The sequence below is a fragment of the Aplysia californica genome, unplaced genomic scaffold (genome assembly GCF_000002075.1).
Source record: "Aplysia californica isolate F4 #8 unplaced genomic scaffold, AplCal3.0 scaffold00061, whole genome shotgun sequence".
Taxonomy (NCBI): domain Eukaryota; kingdom Metazoa; phylum Mollusca; class Gastropoda; order Aplysiida; family Aplysiidae; genus Aplysia; species Aplysia californica.
This window is the reverse complement of record NW_004797331.1, coordinates 1,546,839-1,570,646: the sequence shown is the minus strand read 5'-3', so window position 1 is coordinate 1,570,646 and position 23,808 is coordinate 1,546,839. Positions and strand designations below refer to the sequence as shown.

The 23,808-nt window shown below is 39.8% G+C and overlaps 2 protein-coding genes across 16 annotated transcripts; one reads left to right on the top strand and one right to left on the bottom strand.

Moving 5' to 3' along the window:
• Positions 1-935: 935 nt before the first annotated feature.
• Positions 936-11,663, bottom strand: LOC101846490 (guanine nucleotide-binding protein subunit beta-like protein 1). Of its 12 annotated transcripts, XM_035968469.1 has the most exons (5): positions 10,478-10,660; positions 9,619-9,797; positions 8,475-8,649; positions 4,427-5,050; positions 936-1,857 (listed from the first exon to the last, which is right to left on the bottom strand). In XM_035968469.1, the coding sequence occupies exons 2-5, from the start codon at positions 9,766-9,768 to the stop codon at positions 1,826-1,828; spliced, it is 981 nt and encodes a 326-aa protein (XP_035824362.1). In that variant the 5' UTR covers positions 9,769-9,797; positions 10,478-10,660; the 3' UTR covers positions 936-1,825. The 12 variants fall into 12 exon arrangements, with proteins under 12 accessions (XP_035824362.1, XP_005093352.1, XP_005093357.1 ...); XM_005093295.3 differs by lacking the exon at positions 10,478-10,660 and adding an exon at positions 11,492-11,567 and having other exon boundaries at positions 937-5,050; XM_005093300.3 differs by lacking the exon at positions 10,478-10,660 and adding an exon at positions 10,668-10,794 and having other exon boundaries at positions 937-5,050.
• Positions 11,257-22,902, top strand: LOC101847640 (DNA-binding protein P3A2). Of its 4 annotated transcripts, none has more exons than XM_005093303.3 (10): positions 11,257-11,404; positions 13,925-14,133; positions 14,922-15,036; positions 15,695-15,833; positions 16,572-16,721; positions 17,397-17,555; positions 18,050-18,337; positions 20,098-20,284; positions 20,802-20,884; positions 22,305-22,902. In XM_005093303.3, exons 2-10 carry the CDS (start codon positions 13,935-13,937, stop codon positions 22,407-22,409), a joined length of 1,425 nt encoding a protein of 474 aa, XP_005093360.1. In that variant the 5' UTR covers positions 11,257-11,404; positions 13,925-13,934; the 3' UTR covers positions 22,410-22,902. The 4 variants fall into 4 exon arrangements, with proteins under 4 accessions (XP_005093360.1, XP_035824358.1, XP_005093359.1 ...); XM_035968465.1 differs by lacking the exon at positions 11,257-11,404 and adding an exon at positions 11,497-11,518; XM_005093302.3 differs by lacking the exon at positions 11,257-11,404 and adding an exon at positions 11,681-11,762.
• Positions 22,903-23,808: the final 906 nt, after the last annotated feature.

Below are 23,808 nucleotides of genomic sequence, written 5' to 3'. Positions count from 1 at the left end.
TGCGTTTTAACGATCATGTAATTCACTTCCTTCTTTATTCTTTTACCCACATGAAGAAACATTCACGTATATTTTCAAAAGTGCAAATCAAAGATATGAAAATTAAAATTAGAATATGAAACTGAAGAGCTCACAAAAATGATACAATTATAATATAATCGTTAAAACGCCCAGCACAATCTTAAACTTGCCCACAATCTTAAGATTGCCGCGCAATCATATGATCGTTAAAACGTCCAGCACAAGATCGGTAAATTGTGCGGAATACATACACAGATTCATACATATGCACATGATAATAATATATATGCAGTTCTACATTTTTACAAAAAAAATAACGGAGCAGATCATTCAAGCAAAATATTGCATACACTCTTTCTTACTAAAGGGAAAAAAATGAGACTCATGTCAATTTCAAAAGCGCCTTAATTACAAATAAAACAAATTACAGTGGAATTCAGGACCGAAAAAAAAGTACTGACTTTGAGCAAGGTTGACTTTATCCATTGTACTACATGTACTAGAAATTGAAAATTGAAGATGACAGCTACAAATTAATTACAAAGTACCTGGTAACAAGATGTTAGCTCAATTTCAGTGAGTACATGTATAATTCTGAAGTTGTTACCAAAACAAGAGATAATGAGTGAACAAAGTAATTGGAGGTGTGTACACCACTAGCTCAGGACCTAAGGGACCATTCTTTAATGACGTCAGCTTTTTTCAGCCAATTTTTACCCCCTCCCCCCCTCCTGTCAGCCTATAATCAGCTTTTGTTTGACCCCCCCCCCCCCCCCCCCCAAGCTGAGGTCAGCTTTATAGATCAATAATATTTCTATCAATTGCACATTTGTTTCGTCAAGAATACCATCCAACACTACTAACAGTAACAGTTAGCTATAGAGACAACACAACAAAATGAACAATGCTGAATAGTTGTTATTTATACTTATAGTGTTTAACTTTATTATTAAAAGATGAGATCATTGTATCATGCATGGTGGTAATGATGTTTCAAACGTGTCACAAAATAGAAAAGCTGGCATTGGGAAAAACTAATACCTAATATCCCCACATTGAAGAAATATGTTCAAAAATGTTGCGGTCAGCCAAACCTGGATCACTTTCCAATGTCCCCACTTCCTCATTCAACTCACCCTCACCATCACTTTCACTCTCACTCACTCTGCTTTCACTGTGGCCACTATCTGTGGTTTGTCTGAAACAAACCCTCATATGAGCATTCTTATGCTTGATAGTGGAGTGGTATTTGCCACAGCAAGAACAAGTTCTCTTCTGCAATTTTGTCATTCCTTTGGCATCAGGTTGGTTCAGAGAGGGGCAATGCTTGTCAAAACAGTCTGTTTTAACAATCCTATTTATGTGCAGCGCCTGAAACAGGCTGCCAAAATGGCCCGACTTCTCAACCTTCAATCCCTCTGCACAGGCTTTAATAGGTACTGGGGGAGGCAAAAAGCGATCAGGAAAATACACTGCATAATTTGTCCTGAAAGGACGACAACATGAAGTATCCAAACACTTGACTATTTGACACATGTAGGCCTACTGAGACTGTAACACATGGTCACTCTTCCATTTCTCATTCAGACCATCAGTCACCTCCTCACATACTTCAGACACAACAGGGTACCCATCAATCTCTGCCTCATTAAAGACCTGAGAGAGGATTTCACCAGCAGCTTCAAAATTCTTTTTCTCCAATACAGGATCAATTGTTTTGTTTGATGCATTAAGATGACTGCCAAAAGAATCGAAAGGTAAAATAATGCCTGCAGTCATCTTTGAAAGCGGAGCCATCCTCCTCTCAACTGGATTGTATGCACTTGAGCCTGGAGCCTGTGAAAAAATAAAACATGCATCCAAGTTAAGTTGTTTGAAGGTAGCTGCCCACATTAAGAGAGTTCTGGTGTTTTTGGGGGCTTCATCAAGGCCACCATCAACAGAGAGAAACACCAGATGCTTTACTGCGTCACCATTGGTGGAATGCTCTTTAAAACAATCCTCTGTCAAGATCTGCTGAAAGTCAGCCATGTGACTTTCAGCAGAACTTTTGTTGTGCTTGGCGCTGCGAATAGCCACGTATGTGGGCCCGCTATACCCAATATTTCCGTCTTTGCCTGGCAAACAACAGGCATAGACGGAAGGAATTCTGAGTTTGTGATTCTCCCCGATCGGAAAGTCTTCTGGTCAAATTTCAATCAGGATGTGGCCAAACTTTTTTAAAAAAGGATATATTTTCCTAGTATTGCAGCATTGAAGAGGCACAGGAAGAAATGGAGGTGGAGGAAGAGGAGACAGAGCAGGAAGTCGGAACAGGACCTATTTTTGGAAGACTTCTCAGCAGATATTTTCCACATTCCTTGTGGCCTCAGCACACCATGCAGCCTTTCCTGACCAAGGCCACCCTTTTTTACCTTATTTTTTCACCTCACAAAAGTGTAATATTACATTGGTTCAAGACCCCCCCCCCCCTTTCTTACACTTTTCTTACAGGAGCCAAAGACCCCCCGCTCCAGGTGCCAGATTATATTTGAACAGCCCCTTGCTCATCCTACATTCCAAGCCCGAAAAATGACATAACTCAGTTGTGCCAAAATGCAACTAGCCTTTTACTTTGTTTGGTGGTACTAGGGCTATCTATGTTTTGGTCAAACAGAAACAAAAACGTGCTGGCAGTCTCAAAAGAAACATACCATTTTATGCATGGCATGGCAAGTTTTAACATTATTAGAACATAAATATTCTTGAAGTTTTTTTCCATTTATCTCAAAAGTAGCAAAAATGAGATTGGCCACTAATGGCGAAATGAGAAAGACAGTAAAAAATGTATTGCTCATAGAGGGTACAAGTATACCATTTACTCATACCAAAATGAAGCTTTACAGAAGAGAGAACACAACTTGAATTTCAGCAGGCCAAAGTTGGGGTAGCCCATGCTCAGATGGAGAAAGTAAAATGCTGAAATTCAAGCCTTGGGCCACTTTCTTAGTTGATTTTTTGTGTTGTTGGCATTGCAAGGTCATTGGATTTCTTGTAATTTCATCAGGCATAAATCGAGCTGGTTTTGGTTAATTGGAGTATCTGGACTTTTAGTCTCGGATATTTCACAAGTGCAGTTTGTTTAAATGCAAGCAGATGAATCTGGAGAACAAGCCTGGTGAAGTGCTTCCCTCAAATTTTAATGCGAAGTTAGGAAGGTTGCAATGACTCGTAACCTTCTTGGACAAATCATTCATGAAATTGTCTTAGGAATTAAGATTATCTCGGGTATCATGGATTGTTGGCTCGAAGGGTACTAAAGTGCAAAGCTACTCCTCACACAACTAATCTAACTGAATACTGAGTCTACCGCTGGAGGGTAATGCAGCATCCTTCACACATAGTCCTGATCTAGCTCCTTTAGACATGATTCATCTTTGGCCCCTTATGCTATATTAAGCATGAAAACAGAAATGGATGTATTTTAGCTCTATATGCAACAGGTTTCTTGAAAAGTTATTGTTCAGCTGGCAAAAAAAACCCCCATTGATTTAAATGATAGGAGTAGACACTGCAACAGTTATTACATGTACAGTACACAACAGTACTTTTATAGTGCGTGCTGACTCCTGATTTTTTAGAGGACCACACAGTTCAACCCAGCAATGGTTTTAGAACAAAAAATGAGTTGACCTATTTGCTCCATTTTAAGAAGACTGGAACATGACACCATCAAAGTTTAGCTAGGTTTGTACACTAAATCATTTAGTATATGGAAACTTGCTTATTTACAAGGTGGAGCCATGTGGTTTTTACTTTAAAATAGTTTTGGTAGGAGTTTTACAAATTACACGGCACTTGAAACACAATTAGGTCATTAGTGTTGAAGATTAGAGGTGTTGCAAGAGAGTAACATACACAAAAAAGGAGGAGAGAAGGAAGATAGATGTTTAATATGAATGAAGGAGCAAACGGTACCAGAGCACTCGCGAACCACCCACACTATAAAGTAAATAAATGCATAGCATGAAGTGATGAGTAACATGGTTGAAATGTAAATTAGTGACACCACACTTAAAGTTGAATAATTCAAGGAGAAAGTTCAGAAAGTGACTCCTAAAGAAATGTGTAACAACAAAGATATGAATCAAATGGGACTCTCCAGGTACATTTATTTTCATCTGAAAGACACTGGTTTTGCAAGGAAGGCATAAATCTAGTACTACTAATAGTGTGCCTGATCCTGTGAGCAGCACTTTTAGTACTTTAACTTTTTAATTCAAAGCTGACAAAAGGTAGTAATTCATTCAGTAACAGAAATATCAACATCACCCAGTGTTTTTATAAACATCCCAAATTGTAATGTAGCCTCCTCTGCAGCCCAAGGCTAGGTTGTTGTTTTGAGAAAAGGTCACAGCACCAATACCTTTCTGGTGGTAGGTCAACACCACCAAGGGACGAAGCGTTTTTGCACTGAACACACGACCTGCATTATCCCACCCACCAGTGGCAAAAATCTTTGCATCCTCTCGACAGCAGACATCTGAAAAACCTGCATTGGTGACTGATACAGATTTGTCTGTGGTTATTGTGTCCACCCCAACACAAAACGATTTCAGTTCAGTGGAAGTGGAGCCACAACATCCCCGGGCGACACGCCGGCTGTTGACAGTGGCGCACCACACAGTCAGACACATTACTGGCTCCTCAAACACTTGGAGCAGACTCAGTTGTACCGCCTGGTCTGCATCCCACAGAACTATTTGTCCGCTCTCATAGCCCACCAGTAGCCGCAGGGGACACTTGGAAACACCTTCTTCAACTTCAGCAGGACAAAACTGCATCTTCATGCACATGCCATACTCCGTTTCGCTGTCGGGTCGAAGGAAATGGTGGTAAGAAACGGACAAGGGGCGACTTTTTTCTGATGAACAAATGTGGTGGAGGTCAACAGTGGCCTGCTGTTCACTCGGTGCAGCCAGTGTGAACTTGTCCATCGTCACTGCTAGGGAACTGTTACAGAACAGCATTGAAGCAGATGGGACTTCCACTGAAATACATAAAAAACAATACGTTGTCGATACTTTGAAAGTTTGAGTAATATGGTACAGTGGGAGTCACATTCAATGAGGTTGCCGGGACCAGTTTGTTGTCCTCGTTCGGTCCGACCTTTCGTTGAACATGACTAAGGCTAAAGAAAAGAAAAAGGGGAGACTAGTTATTATATATTACACGATGTACCCATACCACTAATTAAAAACAGCTGTTCCCCTGGAGGGTGAAAATCTCAAACAGCATCAGTGTACGCGTGTTTGAGCTGTGTTCTCACCGTCATTTCTGTATTTTTATAGGTTTTTTTCGAAAAACACTTCTCTTGTGGAAACACCCTCTCACATCTAGGCCTAGATACGATCTACATAAGCGGGACCTTGGATTTTCTGATCAGGGGAAGAAAAGAAAATTGAAAAAAATGAAGGTATCGACCTAGATCTAGACCTACCCATCCAGAGTTCATCCAGTTTCACACAGCCCGCGTCGCGTTCCCACCCACCCCCTCCCATACCTACCGTAGGCCAACCTTCACCCATCCTCTTGGCTTTGGGGCCCATATATAGTACTAGGAGGCACACTAGATCTAGCAATACAACGCATTAGGAATGGAAGATGGGCCTTGTGCTTTGTGTGAGATGGAGAGAAAGGAGAAGAATTCTTCGCTTTTGGAGCCGTTAATTCCTTTTATTTGGTTATCGCTTTGGTGGTGACTTCGGTCTATTTACAACCTCGTTGGAGCTAACATACAACAAAGAGACATAGAGGAAAAATCTGGGATTTAGTATTGCCTCGTTGGAGCCGACTTCTCGTTGAATGCAACACCCACTGTACAAGAAAGCCCCCATTTAGGAGCTAAATGGTTAATACAGTGATGATTCTTGACAGCATAGAGTTGGGAATGCCATGCTTGCAGCAAATTTCATTTTTTGAAAGTTGTTTTTTTCATCTAACTCTTTGAATTTAAGTAACTGTTAATTGAGCTGTAGGCAGAAAGCATTGCCCTTTCTCTTCGACATTGTCAACTTGCTTAATCTGCCAAACAGTCACACAAAACAGATGCAAGAATAAATAGAGATGTGAAAAAGAAAGCCTGATGACAGGGACGTCATTATACACCATCCGTCGTCACATGCTTATGTAGTGAAAGGCTTCTGTGTACTAGTTTCGCATAGACAATAAGCCATGGCCAACCAAAGGTCACGCAACAGACGAAGTGGGTTACATGCCCATTGATCTGTTATAACATTGGCAATGCTTCTCTCTTGTCTGCAATTGATACACATGTGTTCAGGACTTTTTTTCTTCTCTTCTGTTTCTCTATTTTGAAACACATAAGACTTGATGATTTGCATTACTTGAGAGTTGCTAGTGAAGAATTAAACAACATTATAACCCTCAAAATTAATTTCTGTTTAGAGATGTGAGCATTTCAGTTTATCAATAGGTTTCTTACAAGGAAATTTTTTTTTTAAATCTGGGATTGTATTTTCTTTAGATTTACCGTTTTTTCAGATTAGCAGTGTTGTTTAGTTTAAGCGGACTCCACTCACGGCGCACAGAAACAGGATACTTTAGTTGAGAACTCAGGTAGCTAGTGCCGCGCTGACCTTTGATGGGCATTCTTTGGTCAGCATGACCGTGCGGGAGGTTTAGAAAATCGTATTTTTCATCCTGAATTGAGCGCTAATTAACGCAACAATATTGACAGAAAGATATCACTGCATGAGGGAATCAGAAGTTCCAAGCCTTTTCCATGATTTTTCAAAAACAAAGTGAATCAGTATTTGTCGGTTTAGTTGTAACAGAAAGTGCAAGATGGTCATATCTGATTCCCGTTAGCGTTTCCAGTTATGACGTAACGAGCGCCGATAATTAGAAAACTGAGCATCAGGATAAGTTCATCTTTGAGGGACATAAACGTAATACTTAAGGCTATCTACTCACCAAATTTCACTGCTACCGCAATTTCCGTAACCTGAAAATGGTTGATCTATACATCACTTTGCCGTAAATATCCACACATTTCCCTTATTTAACTCCTCACAAATTATTGAGAAGGCTCTATAGGTTTTATTATTATGTATACACACATGTCCTGAATCATTGTCTCTGCATGTTGTACATCTATGTGTTGGTCACTGACTGGGTAAACAGACTGAGGGTTGGTGTGGCAATTCTGACTTGTACTGTGTGTGGGTCTTTTTTGAGTTGAGTGTGCTGAGAGCACGGGTACATGTACTCTGTGTGGTTGTGTCTGTCTCAGAAATGCTGGTGCTAGGACTAGCTTGGTATGTGTATGTTTCTTGATTGCTGTAGGAAGACTGGGGGTAACGTTGCTTTACTGTGGCACAGCCAAGAGAGAGCAATTTTTTTTTCTGTTCACAGACTGCGTATGTTTTCGCATCACAGTCTTCAATGTAAGCACACCAAATGTTTGTAGGGACACTGCACTATTTCGAAGTTTAGCGTCATAGATCGTTTTATAACATTTCAAACACATAAATTTGGAGTGTTTGTCACTAATGTCATCTTTGATATTCCACCCAAACACAAGGAAGAGATCACTGGCTATTTCCGAACATAAATACGGCTTTTTAAAGGATTTTCTCTGCCTCCCTGTAATGTTCAGTCTTCCGTACACTCTAAACAGACTGTCTAAAGCGGATACATGACTTTCAGGGGTGTGCTCCATTTTAAGGTCATTGTTTTATACAGCAATAATGTGAGTAAATTCGCGGGCCCAACGCAATAATCCGATGTAGCTTAACAATCACAACTGCGGTAGTACTGAAATTTACACACTTAAAACAGGATTTGTTACTGAACACGCACATACTAATCCCAAAAAATTCAATGCACCGTTTTGTTGCAATAAATGATTATTTATCCTCAGTTTGAAATGAGAAAAGCGTGTTACACATGCAGCAAACAGACATGTGTGGAACACTTGGTATAAAACTTAGAAGACTGGGACTTTCTTTAAGAGGAGGAGAAATGGTGTTGCTAAAGTCTATAAATTAAAACTACTTGGTGGGTCTAACGGCACAACTACAATTCAGGTAGTAAATGAGACAATTTTATCGAGAACGCATCCCAGTTTATAACGGTGCGATGAGGTCGAATGACCCCAATAAAAAAGGTCAACAAGTACCGGGCCGGGAGATTAATTACCTCCGGACAGCGGGAGCTGCGGTGCAACTAAAAGGCGCGATTTCGGCTGATTTCGTGCGCCGTGCACTGTATTTTTGTATGATGTAAGCATCATATCTCAACATCAACCAGTTCCATTCTGTTCCATGCATCTGAGGCTATTGCCCTTAACAATGAGTCAGGAACAGGGAAATGATAAAAATTGTTCCAACTGTTACACTTCATTCAAGCTGCGGTGTAATGAGACGCAGCGGAAATTTCTAGTGCCATACCTTGTGGAGTCCATAAACCGCAACTGCAAGACCAGACCTTGATGGTGCCATCTCTACCTTGCGAAAACAAGAAACAGTTCCCGTCCATACTCCTGATGTCCATCCACAACACTGTGCCACCATGGGCATTCCATGAGCACTCTGGGCGATTTCGTACCAAGCTCCATTCAATGATCTGCAAGCAGGAATATTATCATAATAGGCCTAATAGAAAGAAGTTTTCTGTTTTCTCAGCGCAAAAGACAGTTTTGCAACAACAAAAATCTTAGCATGCTGCCACATCCCAATTTTCACAACAAAATGGGATTGCATTGGATAGCATAAGCAGTTGTGAAAAGCAAACCGGTTTTCAAAATACAAAAGCAAACCCAAAGTTCTTAAGATCTCCATCATTGATCCACAATAAGACGAATCCTTATTTTCTATTGTCAAAAAATAGGAAGGCTTAAAAATGGAACAATGTATGTCGAACATGTAAAGATTCTTCAACTCTTTTCTTCAAAGGGTCTGCTTTTTTTCTTCTCCATATATAGACCTGTATTGCATGATCTTTATTGCATGCACAGTGTTTACGTATTTATTTCAATTTAAGCTTGACCCCAACTGTATAAAGAAATATGCAAAGTCAAGAGCAATGTGCTTCACAAGAAAGAGATGATGGGAAGCCAGAAAAGGGTAGGAAGTCACGAATTATTGAATAGTCACTGTGCTGTATAATTCATCAATACTGATAACGTGAAGTATTCAGTCAACAGTCAACACCTTTAAAAGCAACACTAGCTGTTTTATTTAAAGAAAAAAAATGAGAAAAAGCATAGCTAGAGTAAAAAGAAACACATTGAAGAGATACCAGTCACTCAGTGTGAGGAAAAAAGTAAAATAGGCCAAAAGAAACAAAAGATTTTAAAGATGGAGAGTTGAGATGTTTAACTTACGAGAGGCACCTTAGTCTTTCCAACCATGTGAACCATGGAGTGGATTGGAAAGAAACACTTCTTGTCATGCTTTTATATTGATTTGATTAAATTATGTGCTACTTCATTACCCATGTCAGTACACTCAAAACTTCCTTGTGTAGAACTGCTGTAGATTTTGTCTGCTATCAAAGTATAGCTAGCTTAAAAGACAAAAATGAATTAAGTACCAGGCCCTCTTCGTGACCGGAAAAAAGGCTCATCTCATGAACTGTGCCTTGTGGTCCAAATATCAGTGAATAAACTCCCAGTCGCCGGGCGTCGCATAGGATAGTCACTGGATCAGGAGGGGGAAGCCGAGTCGAAGAGGAAGCTGTCATGGCGGCACCGTCTTAACTGGTTTCTGTTGCTTATTGATACAACAATACATAAATGGGAATGAAAAATCTCTTGTTAGTTAGGACAAATGTGAGCATTTATGGCATATATAGATCTAGATCTATTTTAAAAAATCATAGCTCCCCTAAATTTTCTCAAAATAATTTAGAAAAAGATTAAAAATCAAACACATGTGATATAATCATAATGAAAAAGCAAGAAATTGTAGCAGGCCTAGTGACATGGTACTTCATCCTTGAACAAATCTTCAAGGAAAAGATGTCACAGATTATAAATAAAATTTATTATATAAAATATTATTATTGTGGATTGTTTTCGAAAAGATTAACCGTAACAAATTTCCAGAGAAGCAAAGTGAGCAGGCCTATGCTAGTACTAGACTATTAAAAAAAAAATACATTGAAAGTCTAGACAGTTGAAATTTGTATAACATGATACTAAAACTTTAATTAATGACTATTAGTATTTGTCCACACTTCTCACTACATCAAATTCGCTGCAAGCCAACAGTAACAGCAAAGATAGTATCTTTGGTAACAGACAACATGTCAGAATCGATTTTGCTTTAAAGTTTCGTTTGAGTAAAAGAATCACATTATTCACTATATCCTTAAAAATTGAAAGTGGTAGATCTACATTTCATTCTGTGGGAAATACCAAAATAGAGTACATAACATGCAATGGACCCACTTGGAGAGACCTACCACTCCCATCACAGTCAGTGTCACTTCCAAGTACTCACATTTATTTAATATAATAATAAGGCGTTGCATTCGACAATTCAATGAACTATATTATACGTGCTTAAAAATAAGCTTCAGTCTAAATGGTGTTTTAAAAAAAACCCAAATAGATCTAAATCTAGATCTAGTGTCATTACCGAAGTACGGTAAATAATAAATGTTCGGCTGATTTGTATGCACTGAAATTAAATATTTCGAAATAATTCGAAAGCGACAACGTTACAATTTCCTTTCGCAGCTATCATAACCCCCTTTCATCATTATTTTTCAACAAACAACCGCCCCCCCCCCCCCCCCCCCCCTCACTCCCCCAACATAAAAGCAACAACCAAGACCTTTTTCTTAAAATTGCAGAATTTACAAAAAAAATTCAGGTACAGTGAAAACAAACAATAAACATTTCAGTCAAAGTCAAGTTATCTTACGGACTGCGTCACAGAACGCAACACGAAAAACGTCACATTCACAGGGCTACCTCTTCACCCATGTGCTTGTGATCTCATAATGACGTAATAACTCAAGAAAAGACTGTTGCATTGAGACAATTTTATAACATAAAAGTTACTGAAAAATAGTTTACATATTCAAATGCTATAGCAAATAAGTCATGAAATCATTTCCAGCACTTCATTTCTGCAAATTACGACGAAAATTAACACGCACTCTTTAATATCGAATTAATAAGAGCTTTGAGTAGTAAGTCGTTCAGTGTTCTGGGGTATGAATACTTTTAAGCGAGTTGGTCGAAGAACTTCAACAAAGGGAAATAGGCGGTTAGGCACTTGTGTCACCAACTGAATTTTCGTCTCAGTGGCAATGTGATCATAATCAAAACGTCTGTTTTAAGAGCTTTACGGATATTAATTCGGGACAGGTGAGTTCGTTCTTCAGTGGTAACCAAGCAAAGCAAGGTAAAAGTCTGCGCAGTCGCAGACAATCGTAGGTCTGTGAAATGACCTACATGGCTTCCCTCAGTTCGACTATTCAAGTCGGTGGTACAACTCGATTATGTCTTGAAATTAGCACATGTATAACTCATTCATTACGTATCAGTGGGGCCGTATGCCCTATTGAGGTTCATTTAGATGCATAGCAATATTTCCAAGAAATAAATTGATATTGGAAGAGATCAGTAGCTGTCCCCCCCAAACTCATATTGTCTTGGGATGCTTTGCGCGCAAGCCCGAAGCGCAGACGCAGATTGCACATTTCCCAAATTCTGTGCTTGCGCAGTGAGTGTACTTTCGTTATTTTTGTTGATGGTCGCGACCGGTCCTGAGTGAGCCATGAGTTGTAATCCTATGATTAAAATGGTGAATGAAATATTGTATGACTATGGATGGAAGACTCATTCAAATAATATCTCTTTGCTTGTGAATCAAAATGGCCGTCGTTTGCGTAAATCGAGGTCGTGCTTCGTCCTTCAACTTTCAATGTTCCGGCACTCTTCTTCACAAATCACGAACCAGGAAGGCCTAGCCTAGGCTTACACTGCTTACGTCGACTGCTGCTAGAGTCCAGGGGGCCAGCGACCTCGCTCGCTGTCGCCCTTCCTCTCCCACAGTCATAGCCCAGTTCAATGTCCTTGTCAGACTAACCATCACTTACGAATAGAATTGAACTCATTTCTTATCGAAAGTGAGCCTCTAGATCTAGATCTAGATTTCTAGATGTAGATCCCCCGAGAAAAGTTTCTGATGTAGATTCTAGATCTAGAATCTAGAGATGTCTAACGTTCTAAAGTTTGCCTTGAGGCTACTTCAGTCTTCAGTTTTGGAATTTATTTTTTTATTCCCACTCAGTCACATTCACAATCTCAACAAACTATTTCAAGTTTAAGGGGGGCTAGGGGTTTTAAGGTGTTCGCCTCTCATTCCAGGTCCCGTCTCACTCCCGGGTTCTAATCCGGATAGGGGTGGAACTTTTTCTTATAGATTCTAGAGATAGATCTAGATCTAGGCCTAGATCTAGATTCATCTCTATAATTTTCTCCATTCACCTCCTTTCCTGCTCTCTCCTGACATTGGTTCTGTTGTCTGCTTTCGCCTTCACTTTCTGCCCCCACCCCCTCACCTCCCTTGCCCCCTCCTCTGGGCCCCTGACTCTTTCTACTGCTTCTCCTTGGCTCCTTCCTACTCAGCTGTCTTTCTGCCACACCCCTTATCTTTTATGATAGGTAAGATAGATTGCACCTAGCCTTGGTAAGATTGAAGAATACCGGACCAGCAGACTGACTTTGATGTCTCAACCTTAGGAATTCATGATTTTCCCCAGTTTTTAATTCTCTCAATGGAGAATCTCAGATGTTCGGTGTATCCAGGGCTCAAGAGTCAAATGACCTTTTATACAGTTGCGAGTGCCGTAAAACACCAAAAACCAAAGATAAGCTATTTTTATCATGAAATAAAAGGTGACTAACAAAGTATTACTTGAAGTTAAAAGTAGCCTTCATTCGTTTAAAAACGGGAGGAGGGTCCGGGGTGCCCATTCAATTATTTTTTTCAACCGCTTTAAGGCTTTTTATTTTGTTCTTGTTACATTTTTCATATATATTCTTAGCATATGACAAACTCAGTCTTGCTAAATTTAAAAGCCTCTGCCTAGCCTGCTAAAGGAATAATAGGCAAACAACACTTCTGTCCTTCAGCCCACAGTAACTTAATAACTTGAATCATGCTTGTCTGGGGAGGAGATGTAGGCCTATCAGTAAACTACAGTGCTCAATTCAGACAAGTCTCTGTGCGTGTATCTGAGGAAAGGAGAATGAAAGAGACAAAAAATGAAACTTGTAGACGAGCTGTCACTTAAATTTGTTGTAGTGTTGTAGGACCTATTTTTGAAAGGACTTCCGTAACGAGCGACCACCACAACAAACAGAAGAGACCTAACCCTTCCCGTACCCCTACCCGTACCCATAACCCTACCTCAAACCTTCACCCTAACTCTCTATTCTATTTTGTTTCATAGTGGTCGCTTGTTATGGAATTCCTCCCCACAATGACACTTTATAGTGGTTGTTTGTATAAAAATGAAATTCCTGCCATACTTTTTATTTGTTATTGTCAGCAGCTAGAAAGGTTGCCAATGAGAAGTTTCATAATTTATCTTACCAATCGTAAAGTAGGCTAGAGGTTAGTGTGCCGTGCTGCCTCAGTTCATTTTAAGATAAAGGGAAAATACTCCAAAATTCAAGAGCTTTAACCAGGGATACTGATGGTGATGGTGTGATATTTTTTTCTTTCTAATTGCTTTTATCATCAAAATCATTCCACAAAAATGCCCAATTCAATTTGGGATGTCTCCCGATAAAGCTGTATGTTATTAATACAACAAATGTTATAAAAGTTATTTTGTTCAAAGTCAAAGTACTAAGACTCTGTTTCCATCTTGCCAGATCTGTCAAGATGATGAACTCAGGTATTGGCAATGGTGTCCATGGCACCATGACAGGAGGAATCACCATTGGTGGCTCTCATATCAACACAGGAATTATGGAGGATGAAATGAGTGATGGCCCCTCCTCACCAGAGAGTGCATTTGATGCTGCTGATCTCATCCATGGTTCAATGACGGATGAGGTGACAGCACAGCTAGCGGCTGCAGGTAGGCAATGATGATTAGTTGCCAGCAAGACGGAGATAGCCTTTGAAGTTTATGTTTATAAATTTATTAAAATGAAAGCAATGCCGTACATTGTCATTGATCAAGTTGTCGGGTAAGAAAAATATTTGACTTGGCAATAAAGTGTCTATAGCTAACTCCATGTGTAAGGGCAGTATTAAATATTAAATTAATAACACAGCTTATTAATTGAGGCAAGACATCATGCATTTCTTAAGTGAGCACAGTTCATAAAAAGTTTATGTTGAGTTATTTATAGTGACTGGCAAGGAAACTGAGTTAATAATAATTAATATTAAGGTGCAGCAAACCGGGTGGGACAAGGAAGTGTGATACATGTTTTGTTTTGTTTTTCTTATGGCACTCTGCAACTGGTATGAAAAATATGTTTAGTCGATTAGACCAATTTGAGATTGGCATGTGAAAAGTGGGTTCTTCAGATAGATTGTGGATCATTTGGTAGGTGTGCTCCCTTGTACAGCAGCCCCAGTCAATTTATTGATGAATTTGTTGAATATTTCTCAACCATGAACGTCTGTTTTTGACGGATCTACTCCTAACATGAGGTACAGACAGTATGTGTTGAATTCGCAGGTCAATCCTTGCTTTCACAGCAACAGGTTAATGCTATCTGTAACATGGTTTGTGGGTGTAAATTTTTTAGGACACTCCTTCCTCAATTTGTATAAGATCGGTAGAGTTTAAAATATCACCACATTTATTTAGATACCCACATACATCTTTGAATCTTTCATCTTTCTTGTTGACAGGACCTGTAGGAATTGCTGCAGCTGCTGCTATTGCCACAGGGAAAAAGAAAGGTCACCCTCATCAGTTTGAGACGAATCCATCACGTCGGAAAAGACAACAAACACGTTTATTGAGGTGAGACTGATTAACTGTGGCTTTTGTTTATTATTTTGAGTATGGAAGTGGAAACACATCGTGACATGACTCACATGTAGTATAATGCTATTTGTTGTGAGTGTCACTATATTATCCTAGACACACGACATGGAAAGATCCTGTGCGTAGTAAATAATTCCCATTTATGTCTTGATAAATGTATGTGTACATGAGTATTCATAGGTTTACTTAATGTGAGTGTGTTTCCACAAACAGAAGCAAATAAAAAAGGGCTGCATTAATCAGGTGAAAAGGTATGGACTGTCGTGTTTGTAACTATGAATTATAACTGAAAGATGTGAGAGAAAAAAAGTGATTCAAGAAAAATTGAGTCATCTTGTGTTTATAATTACTTATTTATATTGAACCATTCATGTCTCTAGCGCAGTCATGAACCAAGATGTTGCACTATGAGACATCAAATCAGCAAAAATTAGGAGTTATATGCAAAATGGTGTTTATAATTGTGTGACAAGAGGGTTGAACATTTCAAATGAAGTAGGCTTTTGAGGCATGAAGTAAGCCTACTCGTATTGCAAGTGCAGAGATGCAACTTTTTCTCCCCCACCCCTCACCCAAAAAATAAATAAATATAACTAATAAATATGTTTTGCATTTGATTCTTTGTCTGATATAGAAAGCTGAAAAACACCATAGAGGAGTATACCATCCGAGTGGGCCAGCAGGCAGTGGTCTTGTGCTGCACGCCTGGCAGGTCACCTGGCACAGCTAGTTCCTTGTACAAAGTGTTTGGTTCTCAACCTCTGGAGAATGTGGTAGGTTGCTGGCTCTGTGTGTGCACAATGTTTGGTATAACAAATATGTGCGTTTTGTTTCACCAGCGCTTTGATCCTTGAATTCATGCGGAAGTTTTGTCTCTAATCTGAGAGACTCTTTTGAGATAGATAAAATGAGTTCTGGAGTAAAACCATTAGTGGAAGTTTTATTTCTGCCCATTGTTGGAGGAAAGCTAGTTTAATTATTCTTTCTTTCTTCATTTTTCTTCGTTTAAAAAAAAAAAGTGGTAAGGTACAGAATATAAGCCTTATAACGTTTCGAATGTGTAGTCACTGTCAGTATAGCTCTTGATCATTGATCACCTGTGGATTTTATGCTCTATGAAAATAATAATATAACGTTCCTTTAGGAATTACACAAGTAAAAAAGCATGTTTAAAAAAGAAAAAATTGATTTGATTTTTTAAATCTTTTCTATGAGCTGCTTTTGAACTTGACATTTTAGTTGTCTTGGGCAGTAGAATACACTGGTATTAACATAATGCTCAGAAGTCTGATCCTTGTTCTGACAGGGTGGAAAATACCTGTGTGGTGTTGTAAAAAGCTTTAATATGTCTGGATATGTTACGTACTGATGCTTAAGAAATTATGATTATTTTTTTCATGTTTTTTCATTTTTATGTGCATACAACACACTTTTTCTTCTAAGAATAAGGTTCTACAGTAGCTATATTACTTAGCCTGTAACCCTTTTCTGTTTTGAATGGTTACTTTCAGATTCGAACCTGCCGCAATGTAGTTACCCAGGAGCTGGAGAATGCTTTGCAAGAGCAAGCAGCACAAAATCAGGGAGACAATACACACTTACATGAGTTACCTCCCTTGGTCATCGATGGGATTCCAACACCGATTGATAAAATGACTCAGGTCAGTTTTCACATGCCCTTTGTTGGTTCTTTGGATCTGTGTCAATCCTCAAGTCTTCATGAGGGATGATGTTCTTGTTGTTAAGGGGTTGGTGCTTAATGAATCTCTTGAACGTCTTGTCTGGCTTTATTGCTTGCATTTAGATATCTACCTTTAACCTGGAAGATGATAAACATGTTTTAAAGTGGAATTCTTTCTAACAGGTACAAGACGGTCTTCTAATTCAGAAAAAAAGATAGTGACAGTTGGATGTAATGGGAACTGGCGATTCTGCAAAACGTTGAGCAAAACTGTTGTGTTGATTGGGCCTTAAGACTTCTGGCAACAGGGCATGTTGAAGGTTATTCTCCAAAGGTGATGAGTCTCTTTCCCAGCTTTCTCTCTTTTTCCCTTTCCTATCACTGTGATAGGGATAAAAAGTTAAATTTACTGTTTATCAGCAGGTGCACCCTCCAATGACAAAACAAAAATTGTGAACATAGTCATAAAACTTGGGCTGTTATATGTCATATATTACTTTGACTTCGTTTCGCACTTCTTTCTCTTCCTCCTTTTGTTCTATAACTGTGACATTTAAGGCTTATTGCTCTAGATTAGAAATAATCAATGTTGTGTCTAATACTATTAATATTAAGTCACTGAAGTTATATCGAATTAATCTTTTCTCTCTGTCAGGCCCAGTTGCGTAACTTCATCCCCGAGATGCTCAAGTACTCAACATGCCGCAGTAAGCCAGGCTGGGGTAAGCCTGAATGTCGACCCATTTGGTGGCCCGCCGATCTGCCGTGGGCCAACGTGCGAAGCGATGCACGCTCCGAGGATGAGAAGAAAAGGGTAAGTACACAGTGCTGGGTTGATTATTTACATCTATGTAAGGCAAGGTCTGTGAGTTTTAAGTCTTTCTCTGATATGAATGAGGGAATAGTATGAGCTGTGTGAGAAACATAGACATTTTCTAAAAACATCTAATAAGGACTTTTCAGAACGTTTCATATCTTAACTAAAGTATAAATAAATAACCATTACAGTAGCCCTGGACACACAGAACAAAAAAATTAGTTAGGATTCCTATTTTTCACTTTTCAGATGGGAGTTATTGTGGTTACAGTTATTGCTGTCAGGTGTGGTGCAGTCTGCCAACTTTAAACTTATTTTTGTGACTAGTTTTAAAAAATGATTTGTCATTTCCAAGATTTATTTCTTGTAATGATGGGGAATTGAATGAGCTTGTCAGTTTAGAGGATTTGACATTTCTTGTGCAGGTCATTGACTTAAATATGAATGATTTAATATGAACTTTGTTTTATTTTAATTTTTTTTGGTGTCAGGTGTCATGGACTGAGGCTTTGCGCACCATCGTCAAGGACTGCTACAAACACCACGGCCGGGAGGATCTGCTCCATGTGTTTAGCGAAGAGAGTAGCACGGCTGCTGTGCCCAGTGGTGCACAGTTTGCAGGCACCATGCTGCAGACTATCAACAATCCAGATGGCACTGTGTCCATCATACACATTGACACGGGTCCATCAGGCAACTCTGTGGTCACTCTCCCCGACGGTACCCAGGCCACAGTAGTACATGCTGTCAGTGCTGGACCACACCAGGTCAACATGACGGTAAGAAGAGATGACCTTTGGTTAAACAGACCCAATCTGCATGATCGGATGAGCTCGGGTTGTGGTGCTGGCTTACATGCATGTTATATCAAATAGGCCTCTGCTGAATCAAATTTGACCCACAAGTCCATGAACTCCTTTCGGTCAGAAGGAGTCACTTCTTGTCATTTCCTTAAAGCCTCTTCCACCAGAACGACATAGAGTGTAATAGATACATGTTTCTGCTCAGTCTTCCAAATCCATGTTTATAATATTGGTCAAGTTCAAATAAAGACAATCATACTTCCTTTCTTCGCAAGAATTCGAAGCTTGAAGGCATATTTTTCAAGTGGCTGTGTGTTGTATCACCGACAATTTTTTTACCTAAAATCCAAGTCACTTTTCAAATCCAGATTATTAATCAAGTTCCTCTACAAAGTACCTGATTTTTTTTTCATTTAGTCTCACTATCTGCTTCCCCAATGTTGCCAATGGTTATTTTGGTGGCATGGTGGACGAGAGATCTAGTTCCAAAATTGTCAGTGATGCATAAGCTTTACGAATTCTGAATGACAGCACCAATTTAGTTATGGCTGATAAGATTGATGTGCCTGTCACATTTTGTACTCTTAAGAAAAGATCTAACAAGCAATGTTGTGTGACATGTAAAAGCCTTCTGGATTTTAGAGGATTTGATAAAATTGTTCCTCCCTAAAAAAGTCTGGCTGCCCTCAAATGCATCAAACCATATCATGTTTAGTGCCTCTCATACGCTCATATGACGTTATGCAGTTGCGAGCACTGTAAAACACGAACAAAAAAACCCTATATCAAATAGGGATTTGACAAAACTGTCTGTAGTGTGTATAAGACCTCGACTTCTGGAATGTCTCATTTGTCTTTGTCCTTATGACTTTGAATGAACCATTTGCTGGCTGCAGAAAGATACCTCGTATCACTCTGTTCTTGGCTTTTACACCTTTTCTTGGTCAGCCCCAGTTTCTGGATCTCTCACTCTTTACTCTTTAAATGATCAACGCACACAGATTTTGGTTCAACTATACACTGCTTTTAATTTACCTCCGTAATTTTCATTTAACTCTTTTTGTCTGGACTATAAGTGTACTTGTGTGAATATTGATCCAGGCTCCATGGACCGTTTCGTAAAATTAAATTTCCCGCCCTTAATGTATAGCGATTTTTTTATAGTAAGGTTTTACGGCACTCGCAACTGCATAAGGTCATATCACTATCAACGCCAAGGGGTGGATGTCAACAGAGAAGTCCAAACGAGGAATCTGGCTTACTCTGCTCACCTCTCTAGCCTCAACAGCACAAAGTCTGCTTCAACTATCAAGGCACCCTGGAAATAGCTGTTCACAAGAGAGTGATAAACATACAAAGAAGTAGAGGAAAAATGATGATAGTACGGATGAGGAAAGAAAAAGCAGCAGTTCCCCCTATGTTGTACCAGCACATGAGCATGACATTGATAAATCAGCCCATTTACAAATCTACTGTGCATAAGAACATGTTAATCTCCCCCCTTTGGGGATGGCCTAAAGACAACTTCAGTCAGTGGCACTACTCTCGTGGGGAGGGGGGGGGGTAATGTATAGGTGATAAACATGTGGACAAAGATTGATATCCTGTTGTCTAATTGTTTCTGCACAGACCAAGGCCGAACTGATTTAGAATAATGTAATTTTTAGTTGACTGTCTGCTTAGTCCTAAATGTGTATCTTCTTCTATTGACCATGTTCTCAATAATTTTTCCTCAGGAAGCAACTCAAGCTGTGCAGACACTAGCTGAGGTAGCAGCCAATCAACAGGAAGTGACCCCGGTGTCACAGGTCAACCCGGTCACCGTGGAGATGGCTGATAGCCAAACAGCCATGACAGCGTTCACAGCAGCCACGTTAAGCCAGAACGGACAAATCATCTTATCTGGCGATGGCTCTCTTGGAGGTGAGAACAAATAAAAAGGATAAAATACAATGGGTATCTGGCAGACAACTAACAGTTGGAGTCCAATTGAATGTGCATAACTAATGAGCAGAAGTGCAAACTTCATATCCTGAAATTTTCTTGTTTTTCCTGAAATATTTCCCCTTGGATTTGGGACATAGGACTTTTCCTTCAAGATTGCTTGGTGTGAGTGTGAGTCTAGTAGGGTGCTGGAGTTTGATATTTTTTTTTCTTTAATTAAAGAACTCAGCGCCTGTAGTCTTGAAGTGATATTCAATATGATGGATTCGGTTAGAATATGATGAGAGATCGATAAAGATGTAGAGGGAAGAAGTAATGTACCTGACCAACAGAAATTTCAATTTCACAGAGAAATAAAAAGGGGACTGGGCACAATTAGGGTAGGAGCCTCTAGATGAGATGAAAGACGGGAATAGGTGAGTGAGATTCTTACAGGTACAACCGTACAACAACTCCCAACAAATGCCTCCACAATGTATGTTTTTTATCTATGCAGGTATCGTCACCATTCCAGCCTCCATGTACCAACAGATGACAGGCCTGGCGCTGCCTGACTCTGCTCAAGCGACAATACAACAGGTGAGGGGACGAAGAAAATTGGTAGGATGGGGTGACTAGTTATACAAATTACCTGGTTTGGTCTAGCCCATCTTTCAAGACTTCCTGGCTTTTTAGGCAGCCATTTTTAGCGGTGGCTTGATGTAATATTTATCCATGAGGATATATGTAAAAGTGTTTATAGTTTTGTTTCATTTATGCCAAAAGGATCAGCTCAGTTTCAATTCAGTGTGGTGGTGCTAGCTCTCAGGACAGAGTGAAGAATATTGTATATGATAACTGGAACTTTGTTGCATGCCTGGGACAATATGTTCTTTCAAGTCTTCATGTGAATATGGATGTGTTTAATAGCTAATGCGAATGTTTTTTTATAGGGCAGTATAGCTGTGCCAAATATGTTTTGTTTCACCATTTCCAAAAGTTAAGATGAACTGTTTCATTCCTCCAGCCTTCCAATTTACAAGTATTCTGTCTGAGTTTACGATGGAAGCACAATGGAAAATACAGTGGAACTCTGATTCAACAAGATGAGATTGAGTCCCCGTTTCTTTTTCTTCTTTAAAATCAATTTAAAAATAACCCGGATTCAATCAGCGCTTAAGTCAGCGAGCTCGGATTCAATGAGGTTGCTTCCAGGGTGAACACCCCTGCAGACACAGCTTCGCTCATTTTTCTCCCACAACGAACTTTATCTCTTCCCAGAAACCATCCATTGAACCTGCACCGTGAACCATTATTCGCTGAGCCTATTGCATGCGACCAATCAGCGGCCTTTTTACATACCAACACATGCGTTGCTGGCATGCGCACATGTTTCCTCTGGCATGTGTCGAGGTCGGGGGGGGGGGGGCTGCACATGTGTGGCTGTGTCGGGGGGGGGGGGGGCACTAGCGATCCGGGCGTTGAATGTCGAAGATACAAATGCATCACAGTCTTTTTTTCCCCCCCGGCAACTGATCAGTATTACAATGATAAGCTAGTCTTGACGTAGATCTAGGTAATGAATTGTACGCTGGTCTATGGAATCAAAAGTAGCCGTATGCTAGGCTCTACACAGCAACACAACTTTTTAGTAAACAATCAAGATGACACAGGCGTGTGCATTTGAACTAATCAGTCTTTTTTTTACACAACTCATAATATGTAGGCATTTCAGGCACTACTTGTGACTTATTTTACTTGCTCAGTGCTTGTAATTATCTACACAAAACCTTGTGTTTGCTATAACGAACACTCGGATTCAACAAGATTTTTGGTCAGGCCCGGCATCCTGGTTGAATCTGAGTTCCACTGTATGTGCTTTTGAATTTTCATTGCTCGGCCTACTATATGTTGCCAAACAAGCTGGGACCACTGGAACACTGGGGAAGTGGTTTTTACGTCTCTTCAGATTTGAGCATTTATCAGTGCGTTTAATTACTTTAATTTGTGCTTGTTTCAGGTGGCTATGGCACCAGTCCCCAATATGAAGACAGAGATGGCAGAAGTTCTTCAGGGTGTAGAGGTGACCAGTGGGGAGGTGGTAGGCCAGCAGCAGGTTTCGTGACAGCGACTGGGAACGTGATCCACGGAAAGAGGGTGCTTGTGCTGCATGATTGTGTGGAATGATATGCTTGACTGTGTGAGCAAGAGTGTACTGTGATTCGATTTTCCTTGCAGACTGAATGTGGGCCTTGTGAAAATTCTCTGCTTTGAGAGATGATGTAAAAATGCAGGCTTGTTGTACCTGTATGTGTGTGTGATCCGTGATATTAAACCCCACTTTTGGATGGGGTAGGTGTTGTATATAATGTTTTTGTAATTTTGAAAACTTACCACTTCCAATCTTTCAAAATAGATATCTGCGGTGTTCTTTTAGCTTTTTTATTTCCAGACGGGGGTTTCCCACTATTCCGAAGCCCTCTTTTGGTACTTTGGTACGAAACCTGAAAGTGACATACACATCACTATATTTAGGTAATGTAAACACGGCCTCGCGGGCACTCGCAGCCTTCCGACCGCGTGGTATCGGTGAAATCGGGGTAATTTCGATCTCTGTTTCTTTGCTCTTTCGCTATAAAACACCAAATGCCGTACACTACTACTACTACCTTGTGTAAGTTGTTCTTATGTCCGATTATTAGGAGCTAGAGAATCGCCGACGAAAGCGAAGCCCCTCGCGGTCGGAATGCATGGTCGGCCGGTTGAAAAATTGACACACGTGTATTCAAATGCTTCGCGGAACGAGAGATGATTAAATACCGTCTTTTCATTGGCGGAGAACTGTAGAGCTTTAAACGGGCTTTCCCGTGGAATATATTTCGCCTTTGGCGTTTAAGTAGAAAGCTTTAAAAAATACTGTCAAAATATTTAAAGATCACTTTTTACACAAAATATGTAAAATAGCGGCTTAAAAAATATTTTAATTACAAGATCAGTTTATTTCCTATTAAAATAAAGTAATCAGCTTGAAATTATTTTTCGTCAATCCTTCCGTGAGACTCGGAAAGCATGTGACCCCGCACGCGGGGTACACTGCAGTATAGAGCCGACTCGCTCGCCGCGGGGGCCGGTGCGGCGCCGGCCGGGTCAACGCTCTGTGTTTTTGTCGAAATAACGACAGATCATCGTGTTTGAGGCGATAAAATACTGATTTGTAATGATCTTACAGTCTTGAAAAAAATTAGGCTCCATATATTTGTTATAGTGATTGTACTCAATTAATGTGGAGATGTTTAGTGCTCTTGGTACTCTTTTATTGTCTGTCAAACATGGGGTTGCAGCCAGTGACTGACTTTAACAAATTTGATCAAATTTTAAACAACTACCATTTTCTTAAAAATTGACTGAGAGGTTAAAGAATGGTACCAAAATGCTCAGTGGATATAGGCCTTTCAAATGGAACAGATAAATTTGGCTATTTTGAAAATTTAGTTTCTGGTACCTACTATATTTGGTCATTAATT

What these genes read in the sequence shown, in the direction of transcription:
- LOC101846490 (XM_005093299.3), bottom strand. Translation starts at nt 9,768, where the DNA reads ATGACAGCTTCCTCTTCGACTCGGCTTCCCCCTCCTGATCCAGTGACT. An exon ending in CCGGTCACGAAGAGGGCCTG is followed by an intron (nt 8,650 to 9,618) that starts GTACTTAATTCA and finishes TCCTGCTTGCAG; the next exon opens with ATCATTGAATGGAGCTTGGT. An exon ending in CGGTTTATGGACTCCACAAG is followed by an intron (nt 5,051 to 8,474) that starts GTATGGCACTAG and finishes TATGTATTTCAG; the next exon opens with TGGAAGTCCCATCTGCTTCA.
- LOC101847640 (XM_005093303.3), top strand. Translation starts at nt 13,935, where the DNA reads ATGATGAACTCAGGTATTGGCAATGGTGTCCATGGCACCATGACAGGA. An exon ending in CTCAACCTCTGGAGAATGTG is followed by an intron (nt 15,834 to 16,571) that starts GTAGGTTGCTGG and finishes GGTTACTTTCAG; the next exon opens with ATTCGAACCTGCCGCAATGT. An exon ending in CTCAAGCGACAATACAACAG is followed by an intron (nt 20,885 to 22,304) that starts GTGAGGGGACGA and finishes TGCTTGTTTCAG; the next exon opens with GTGGCTATGGCACCAGTCCC.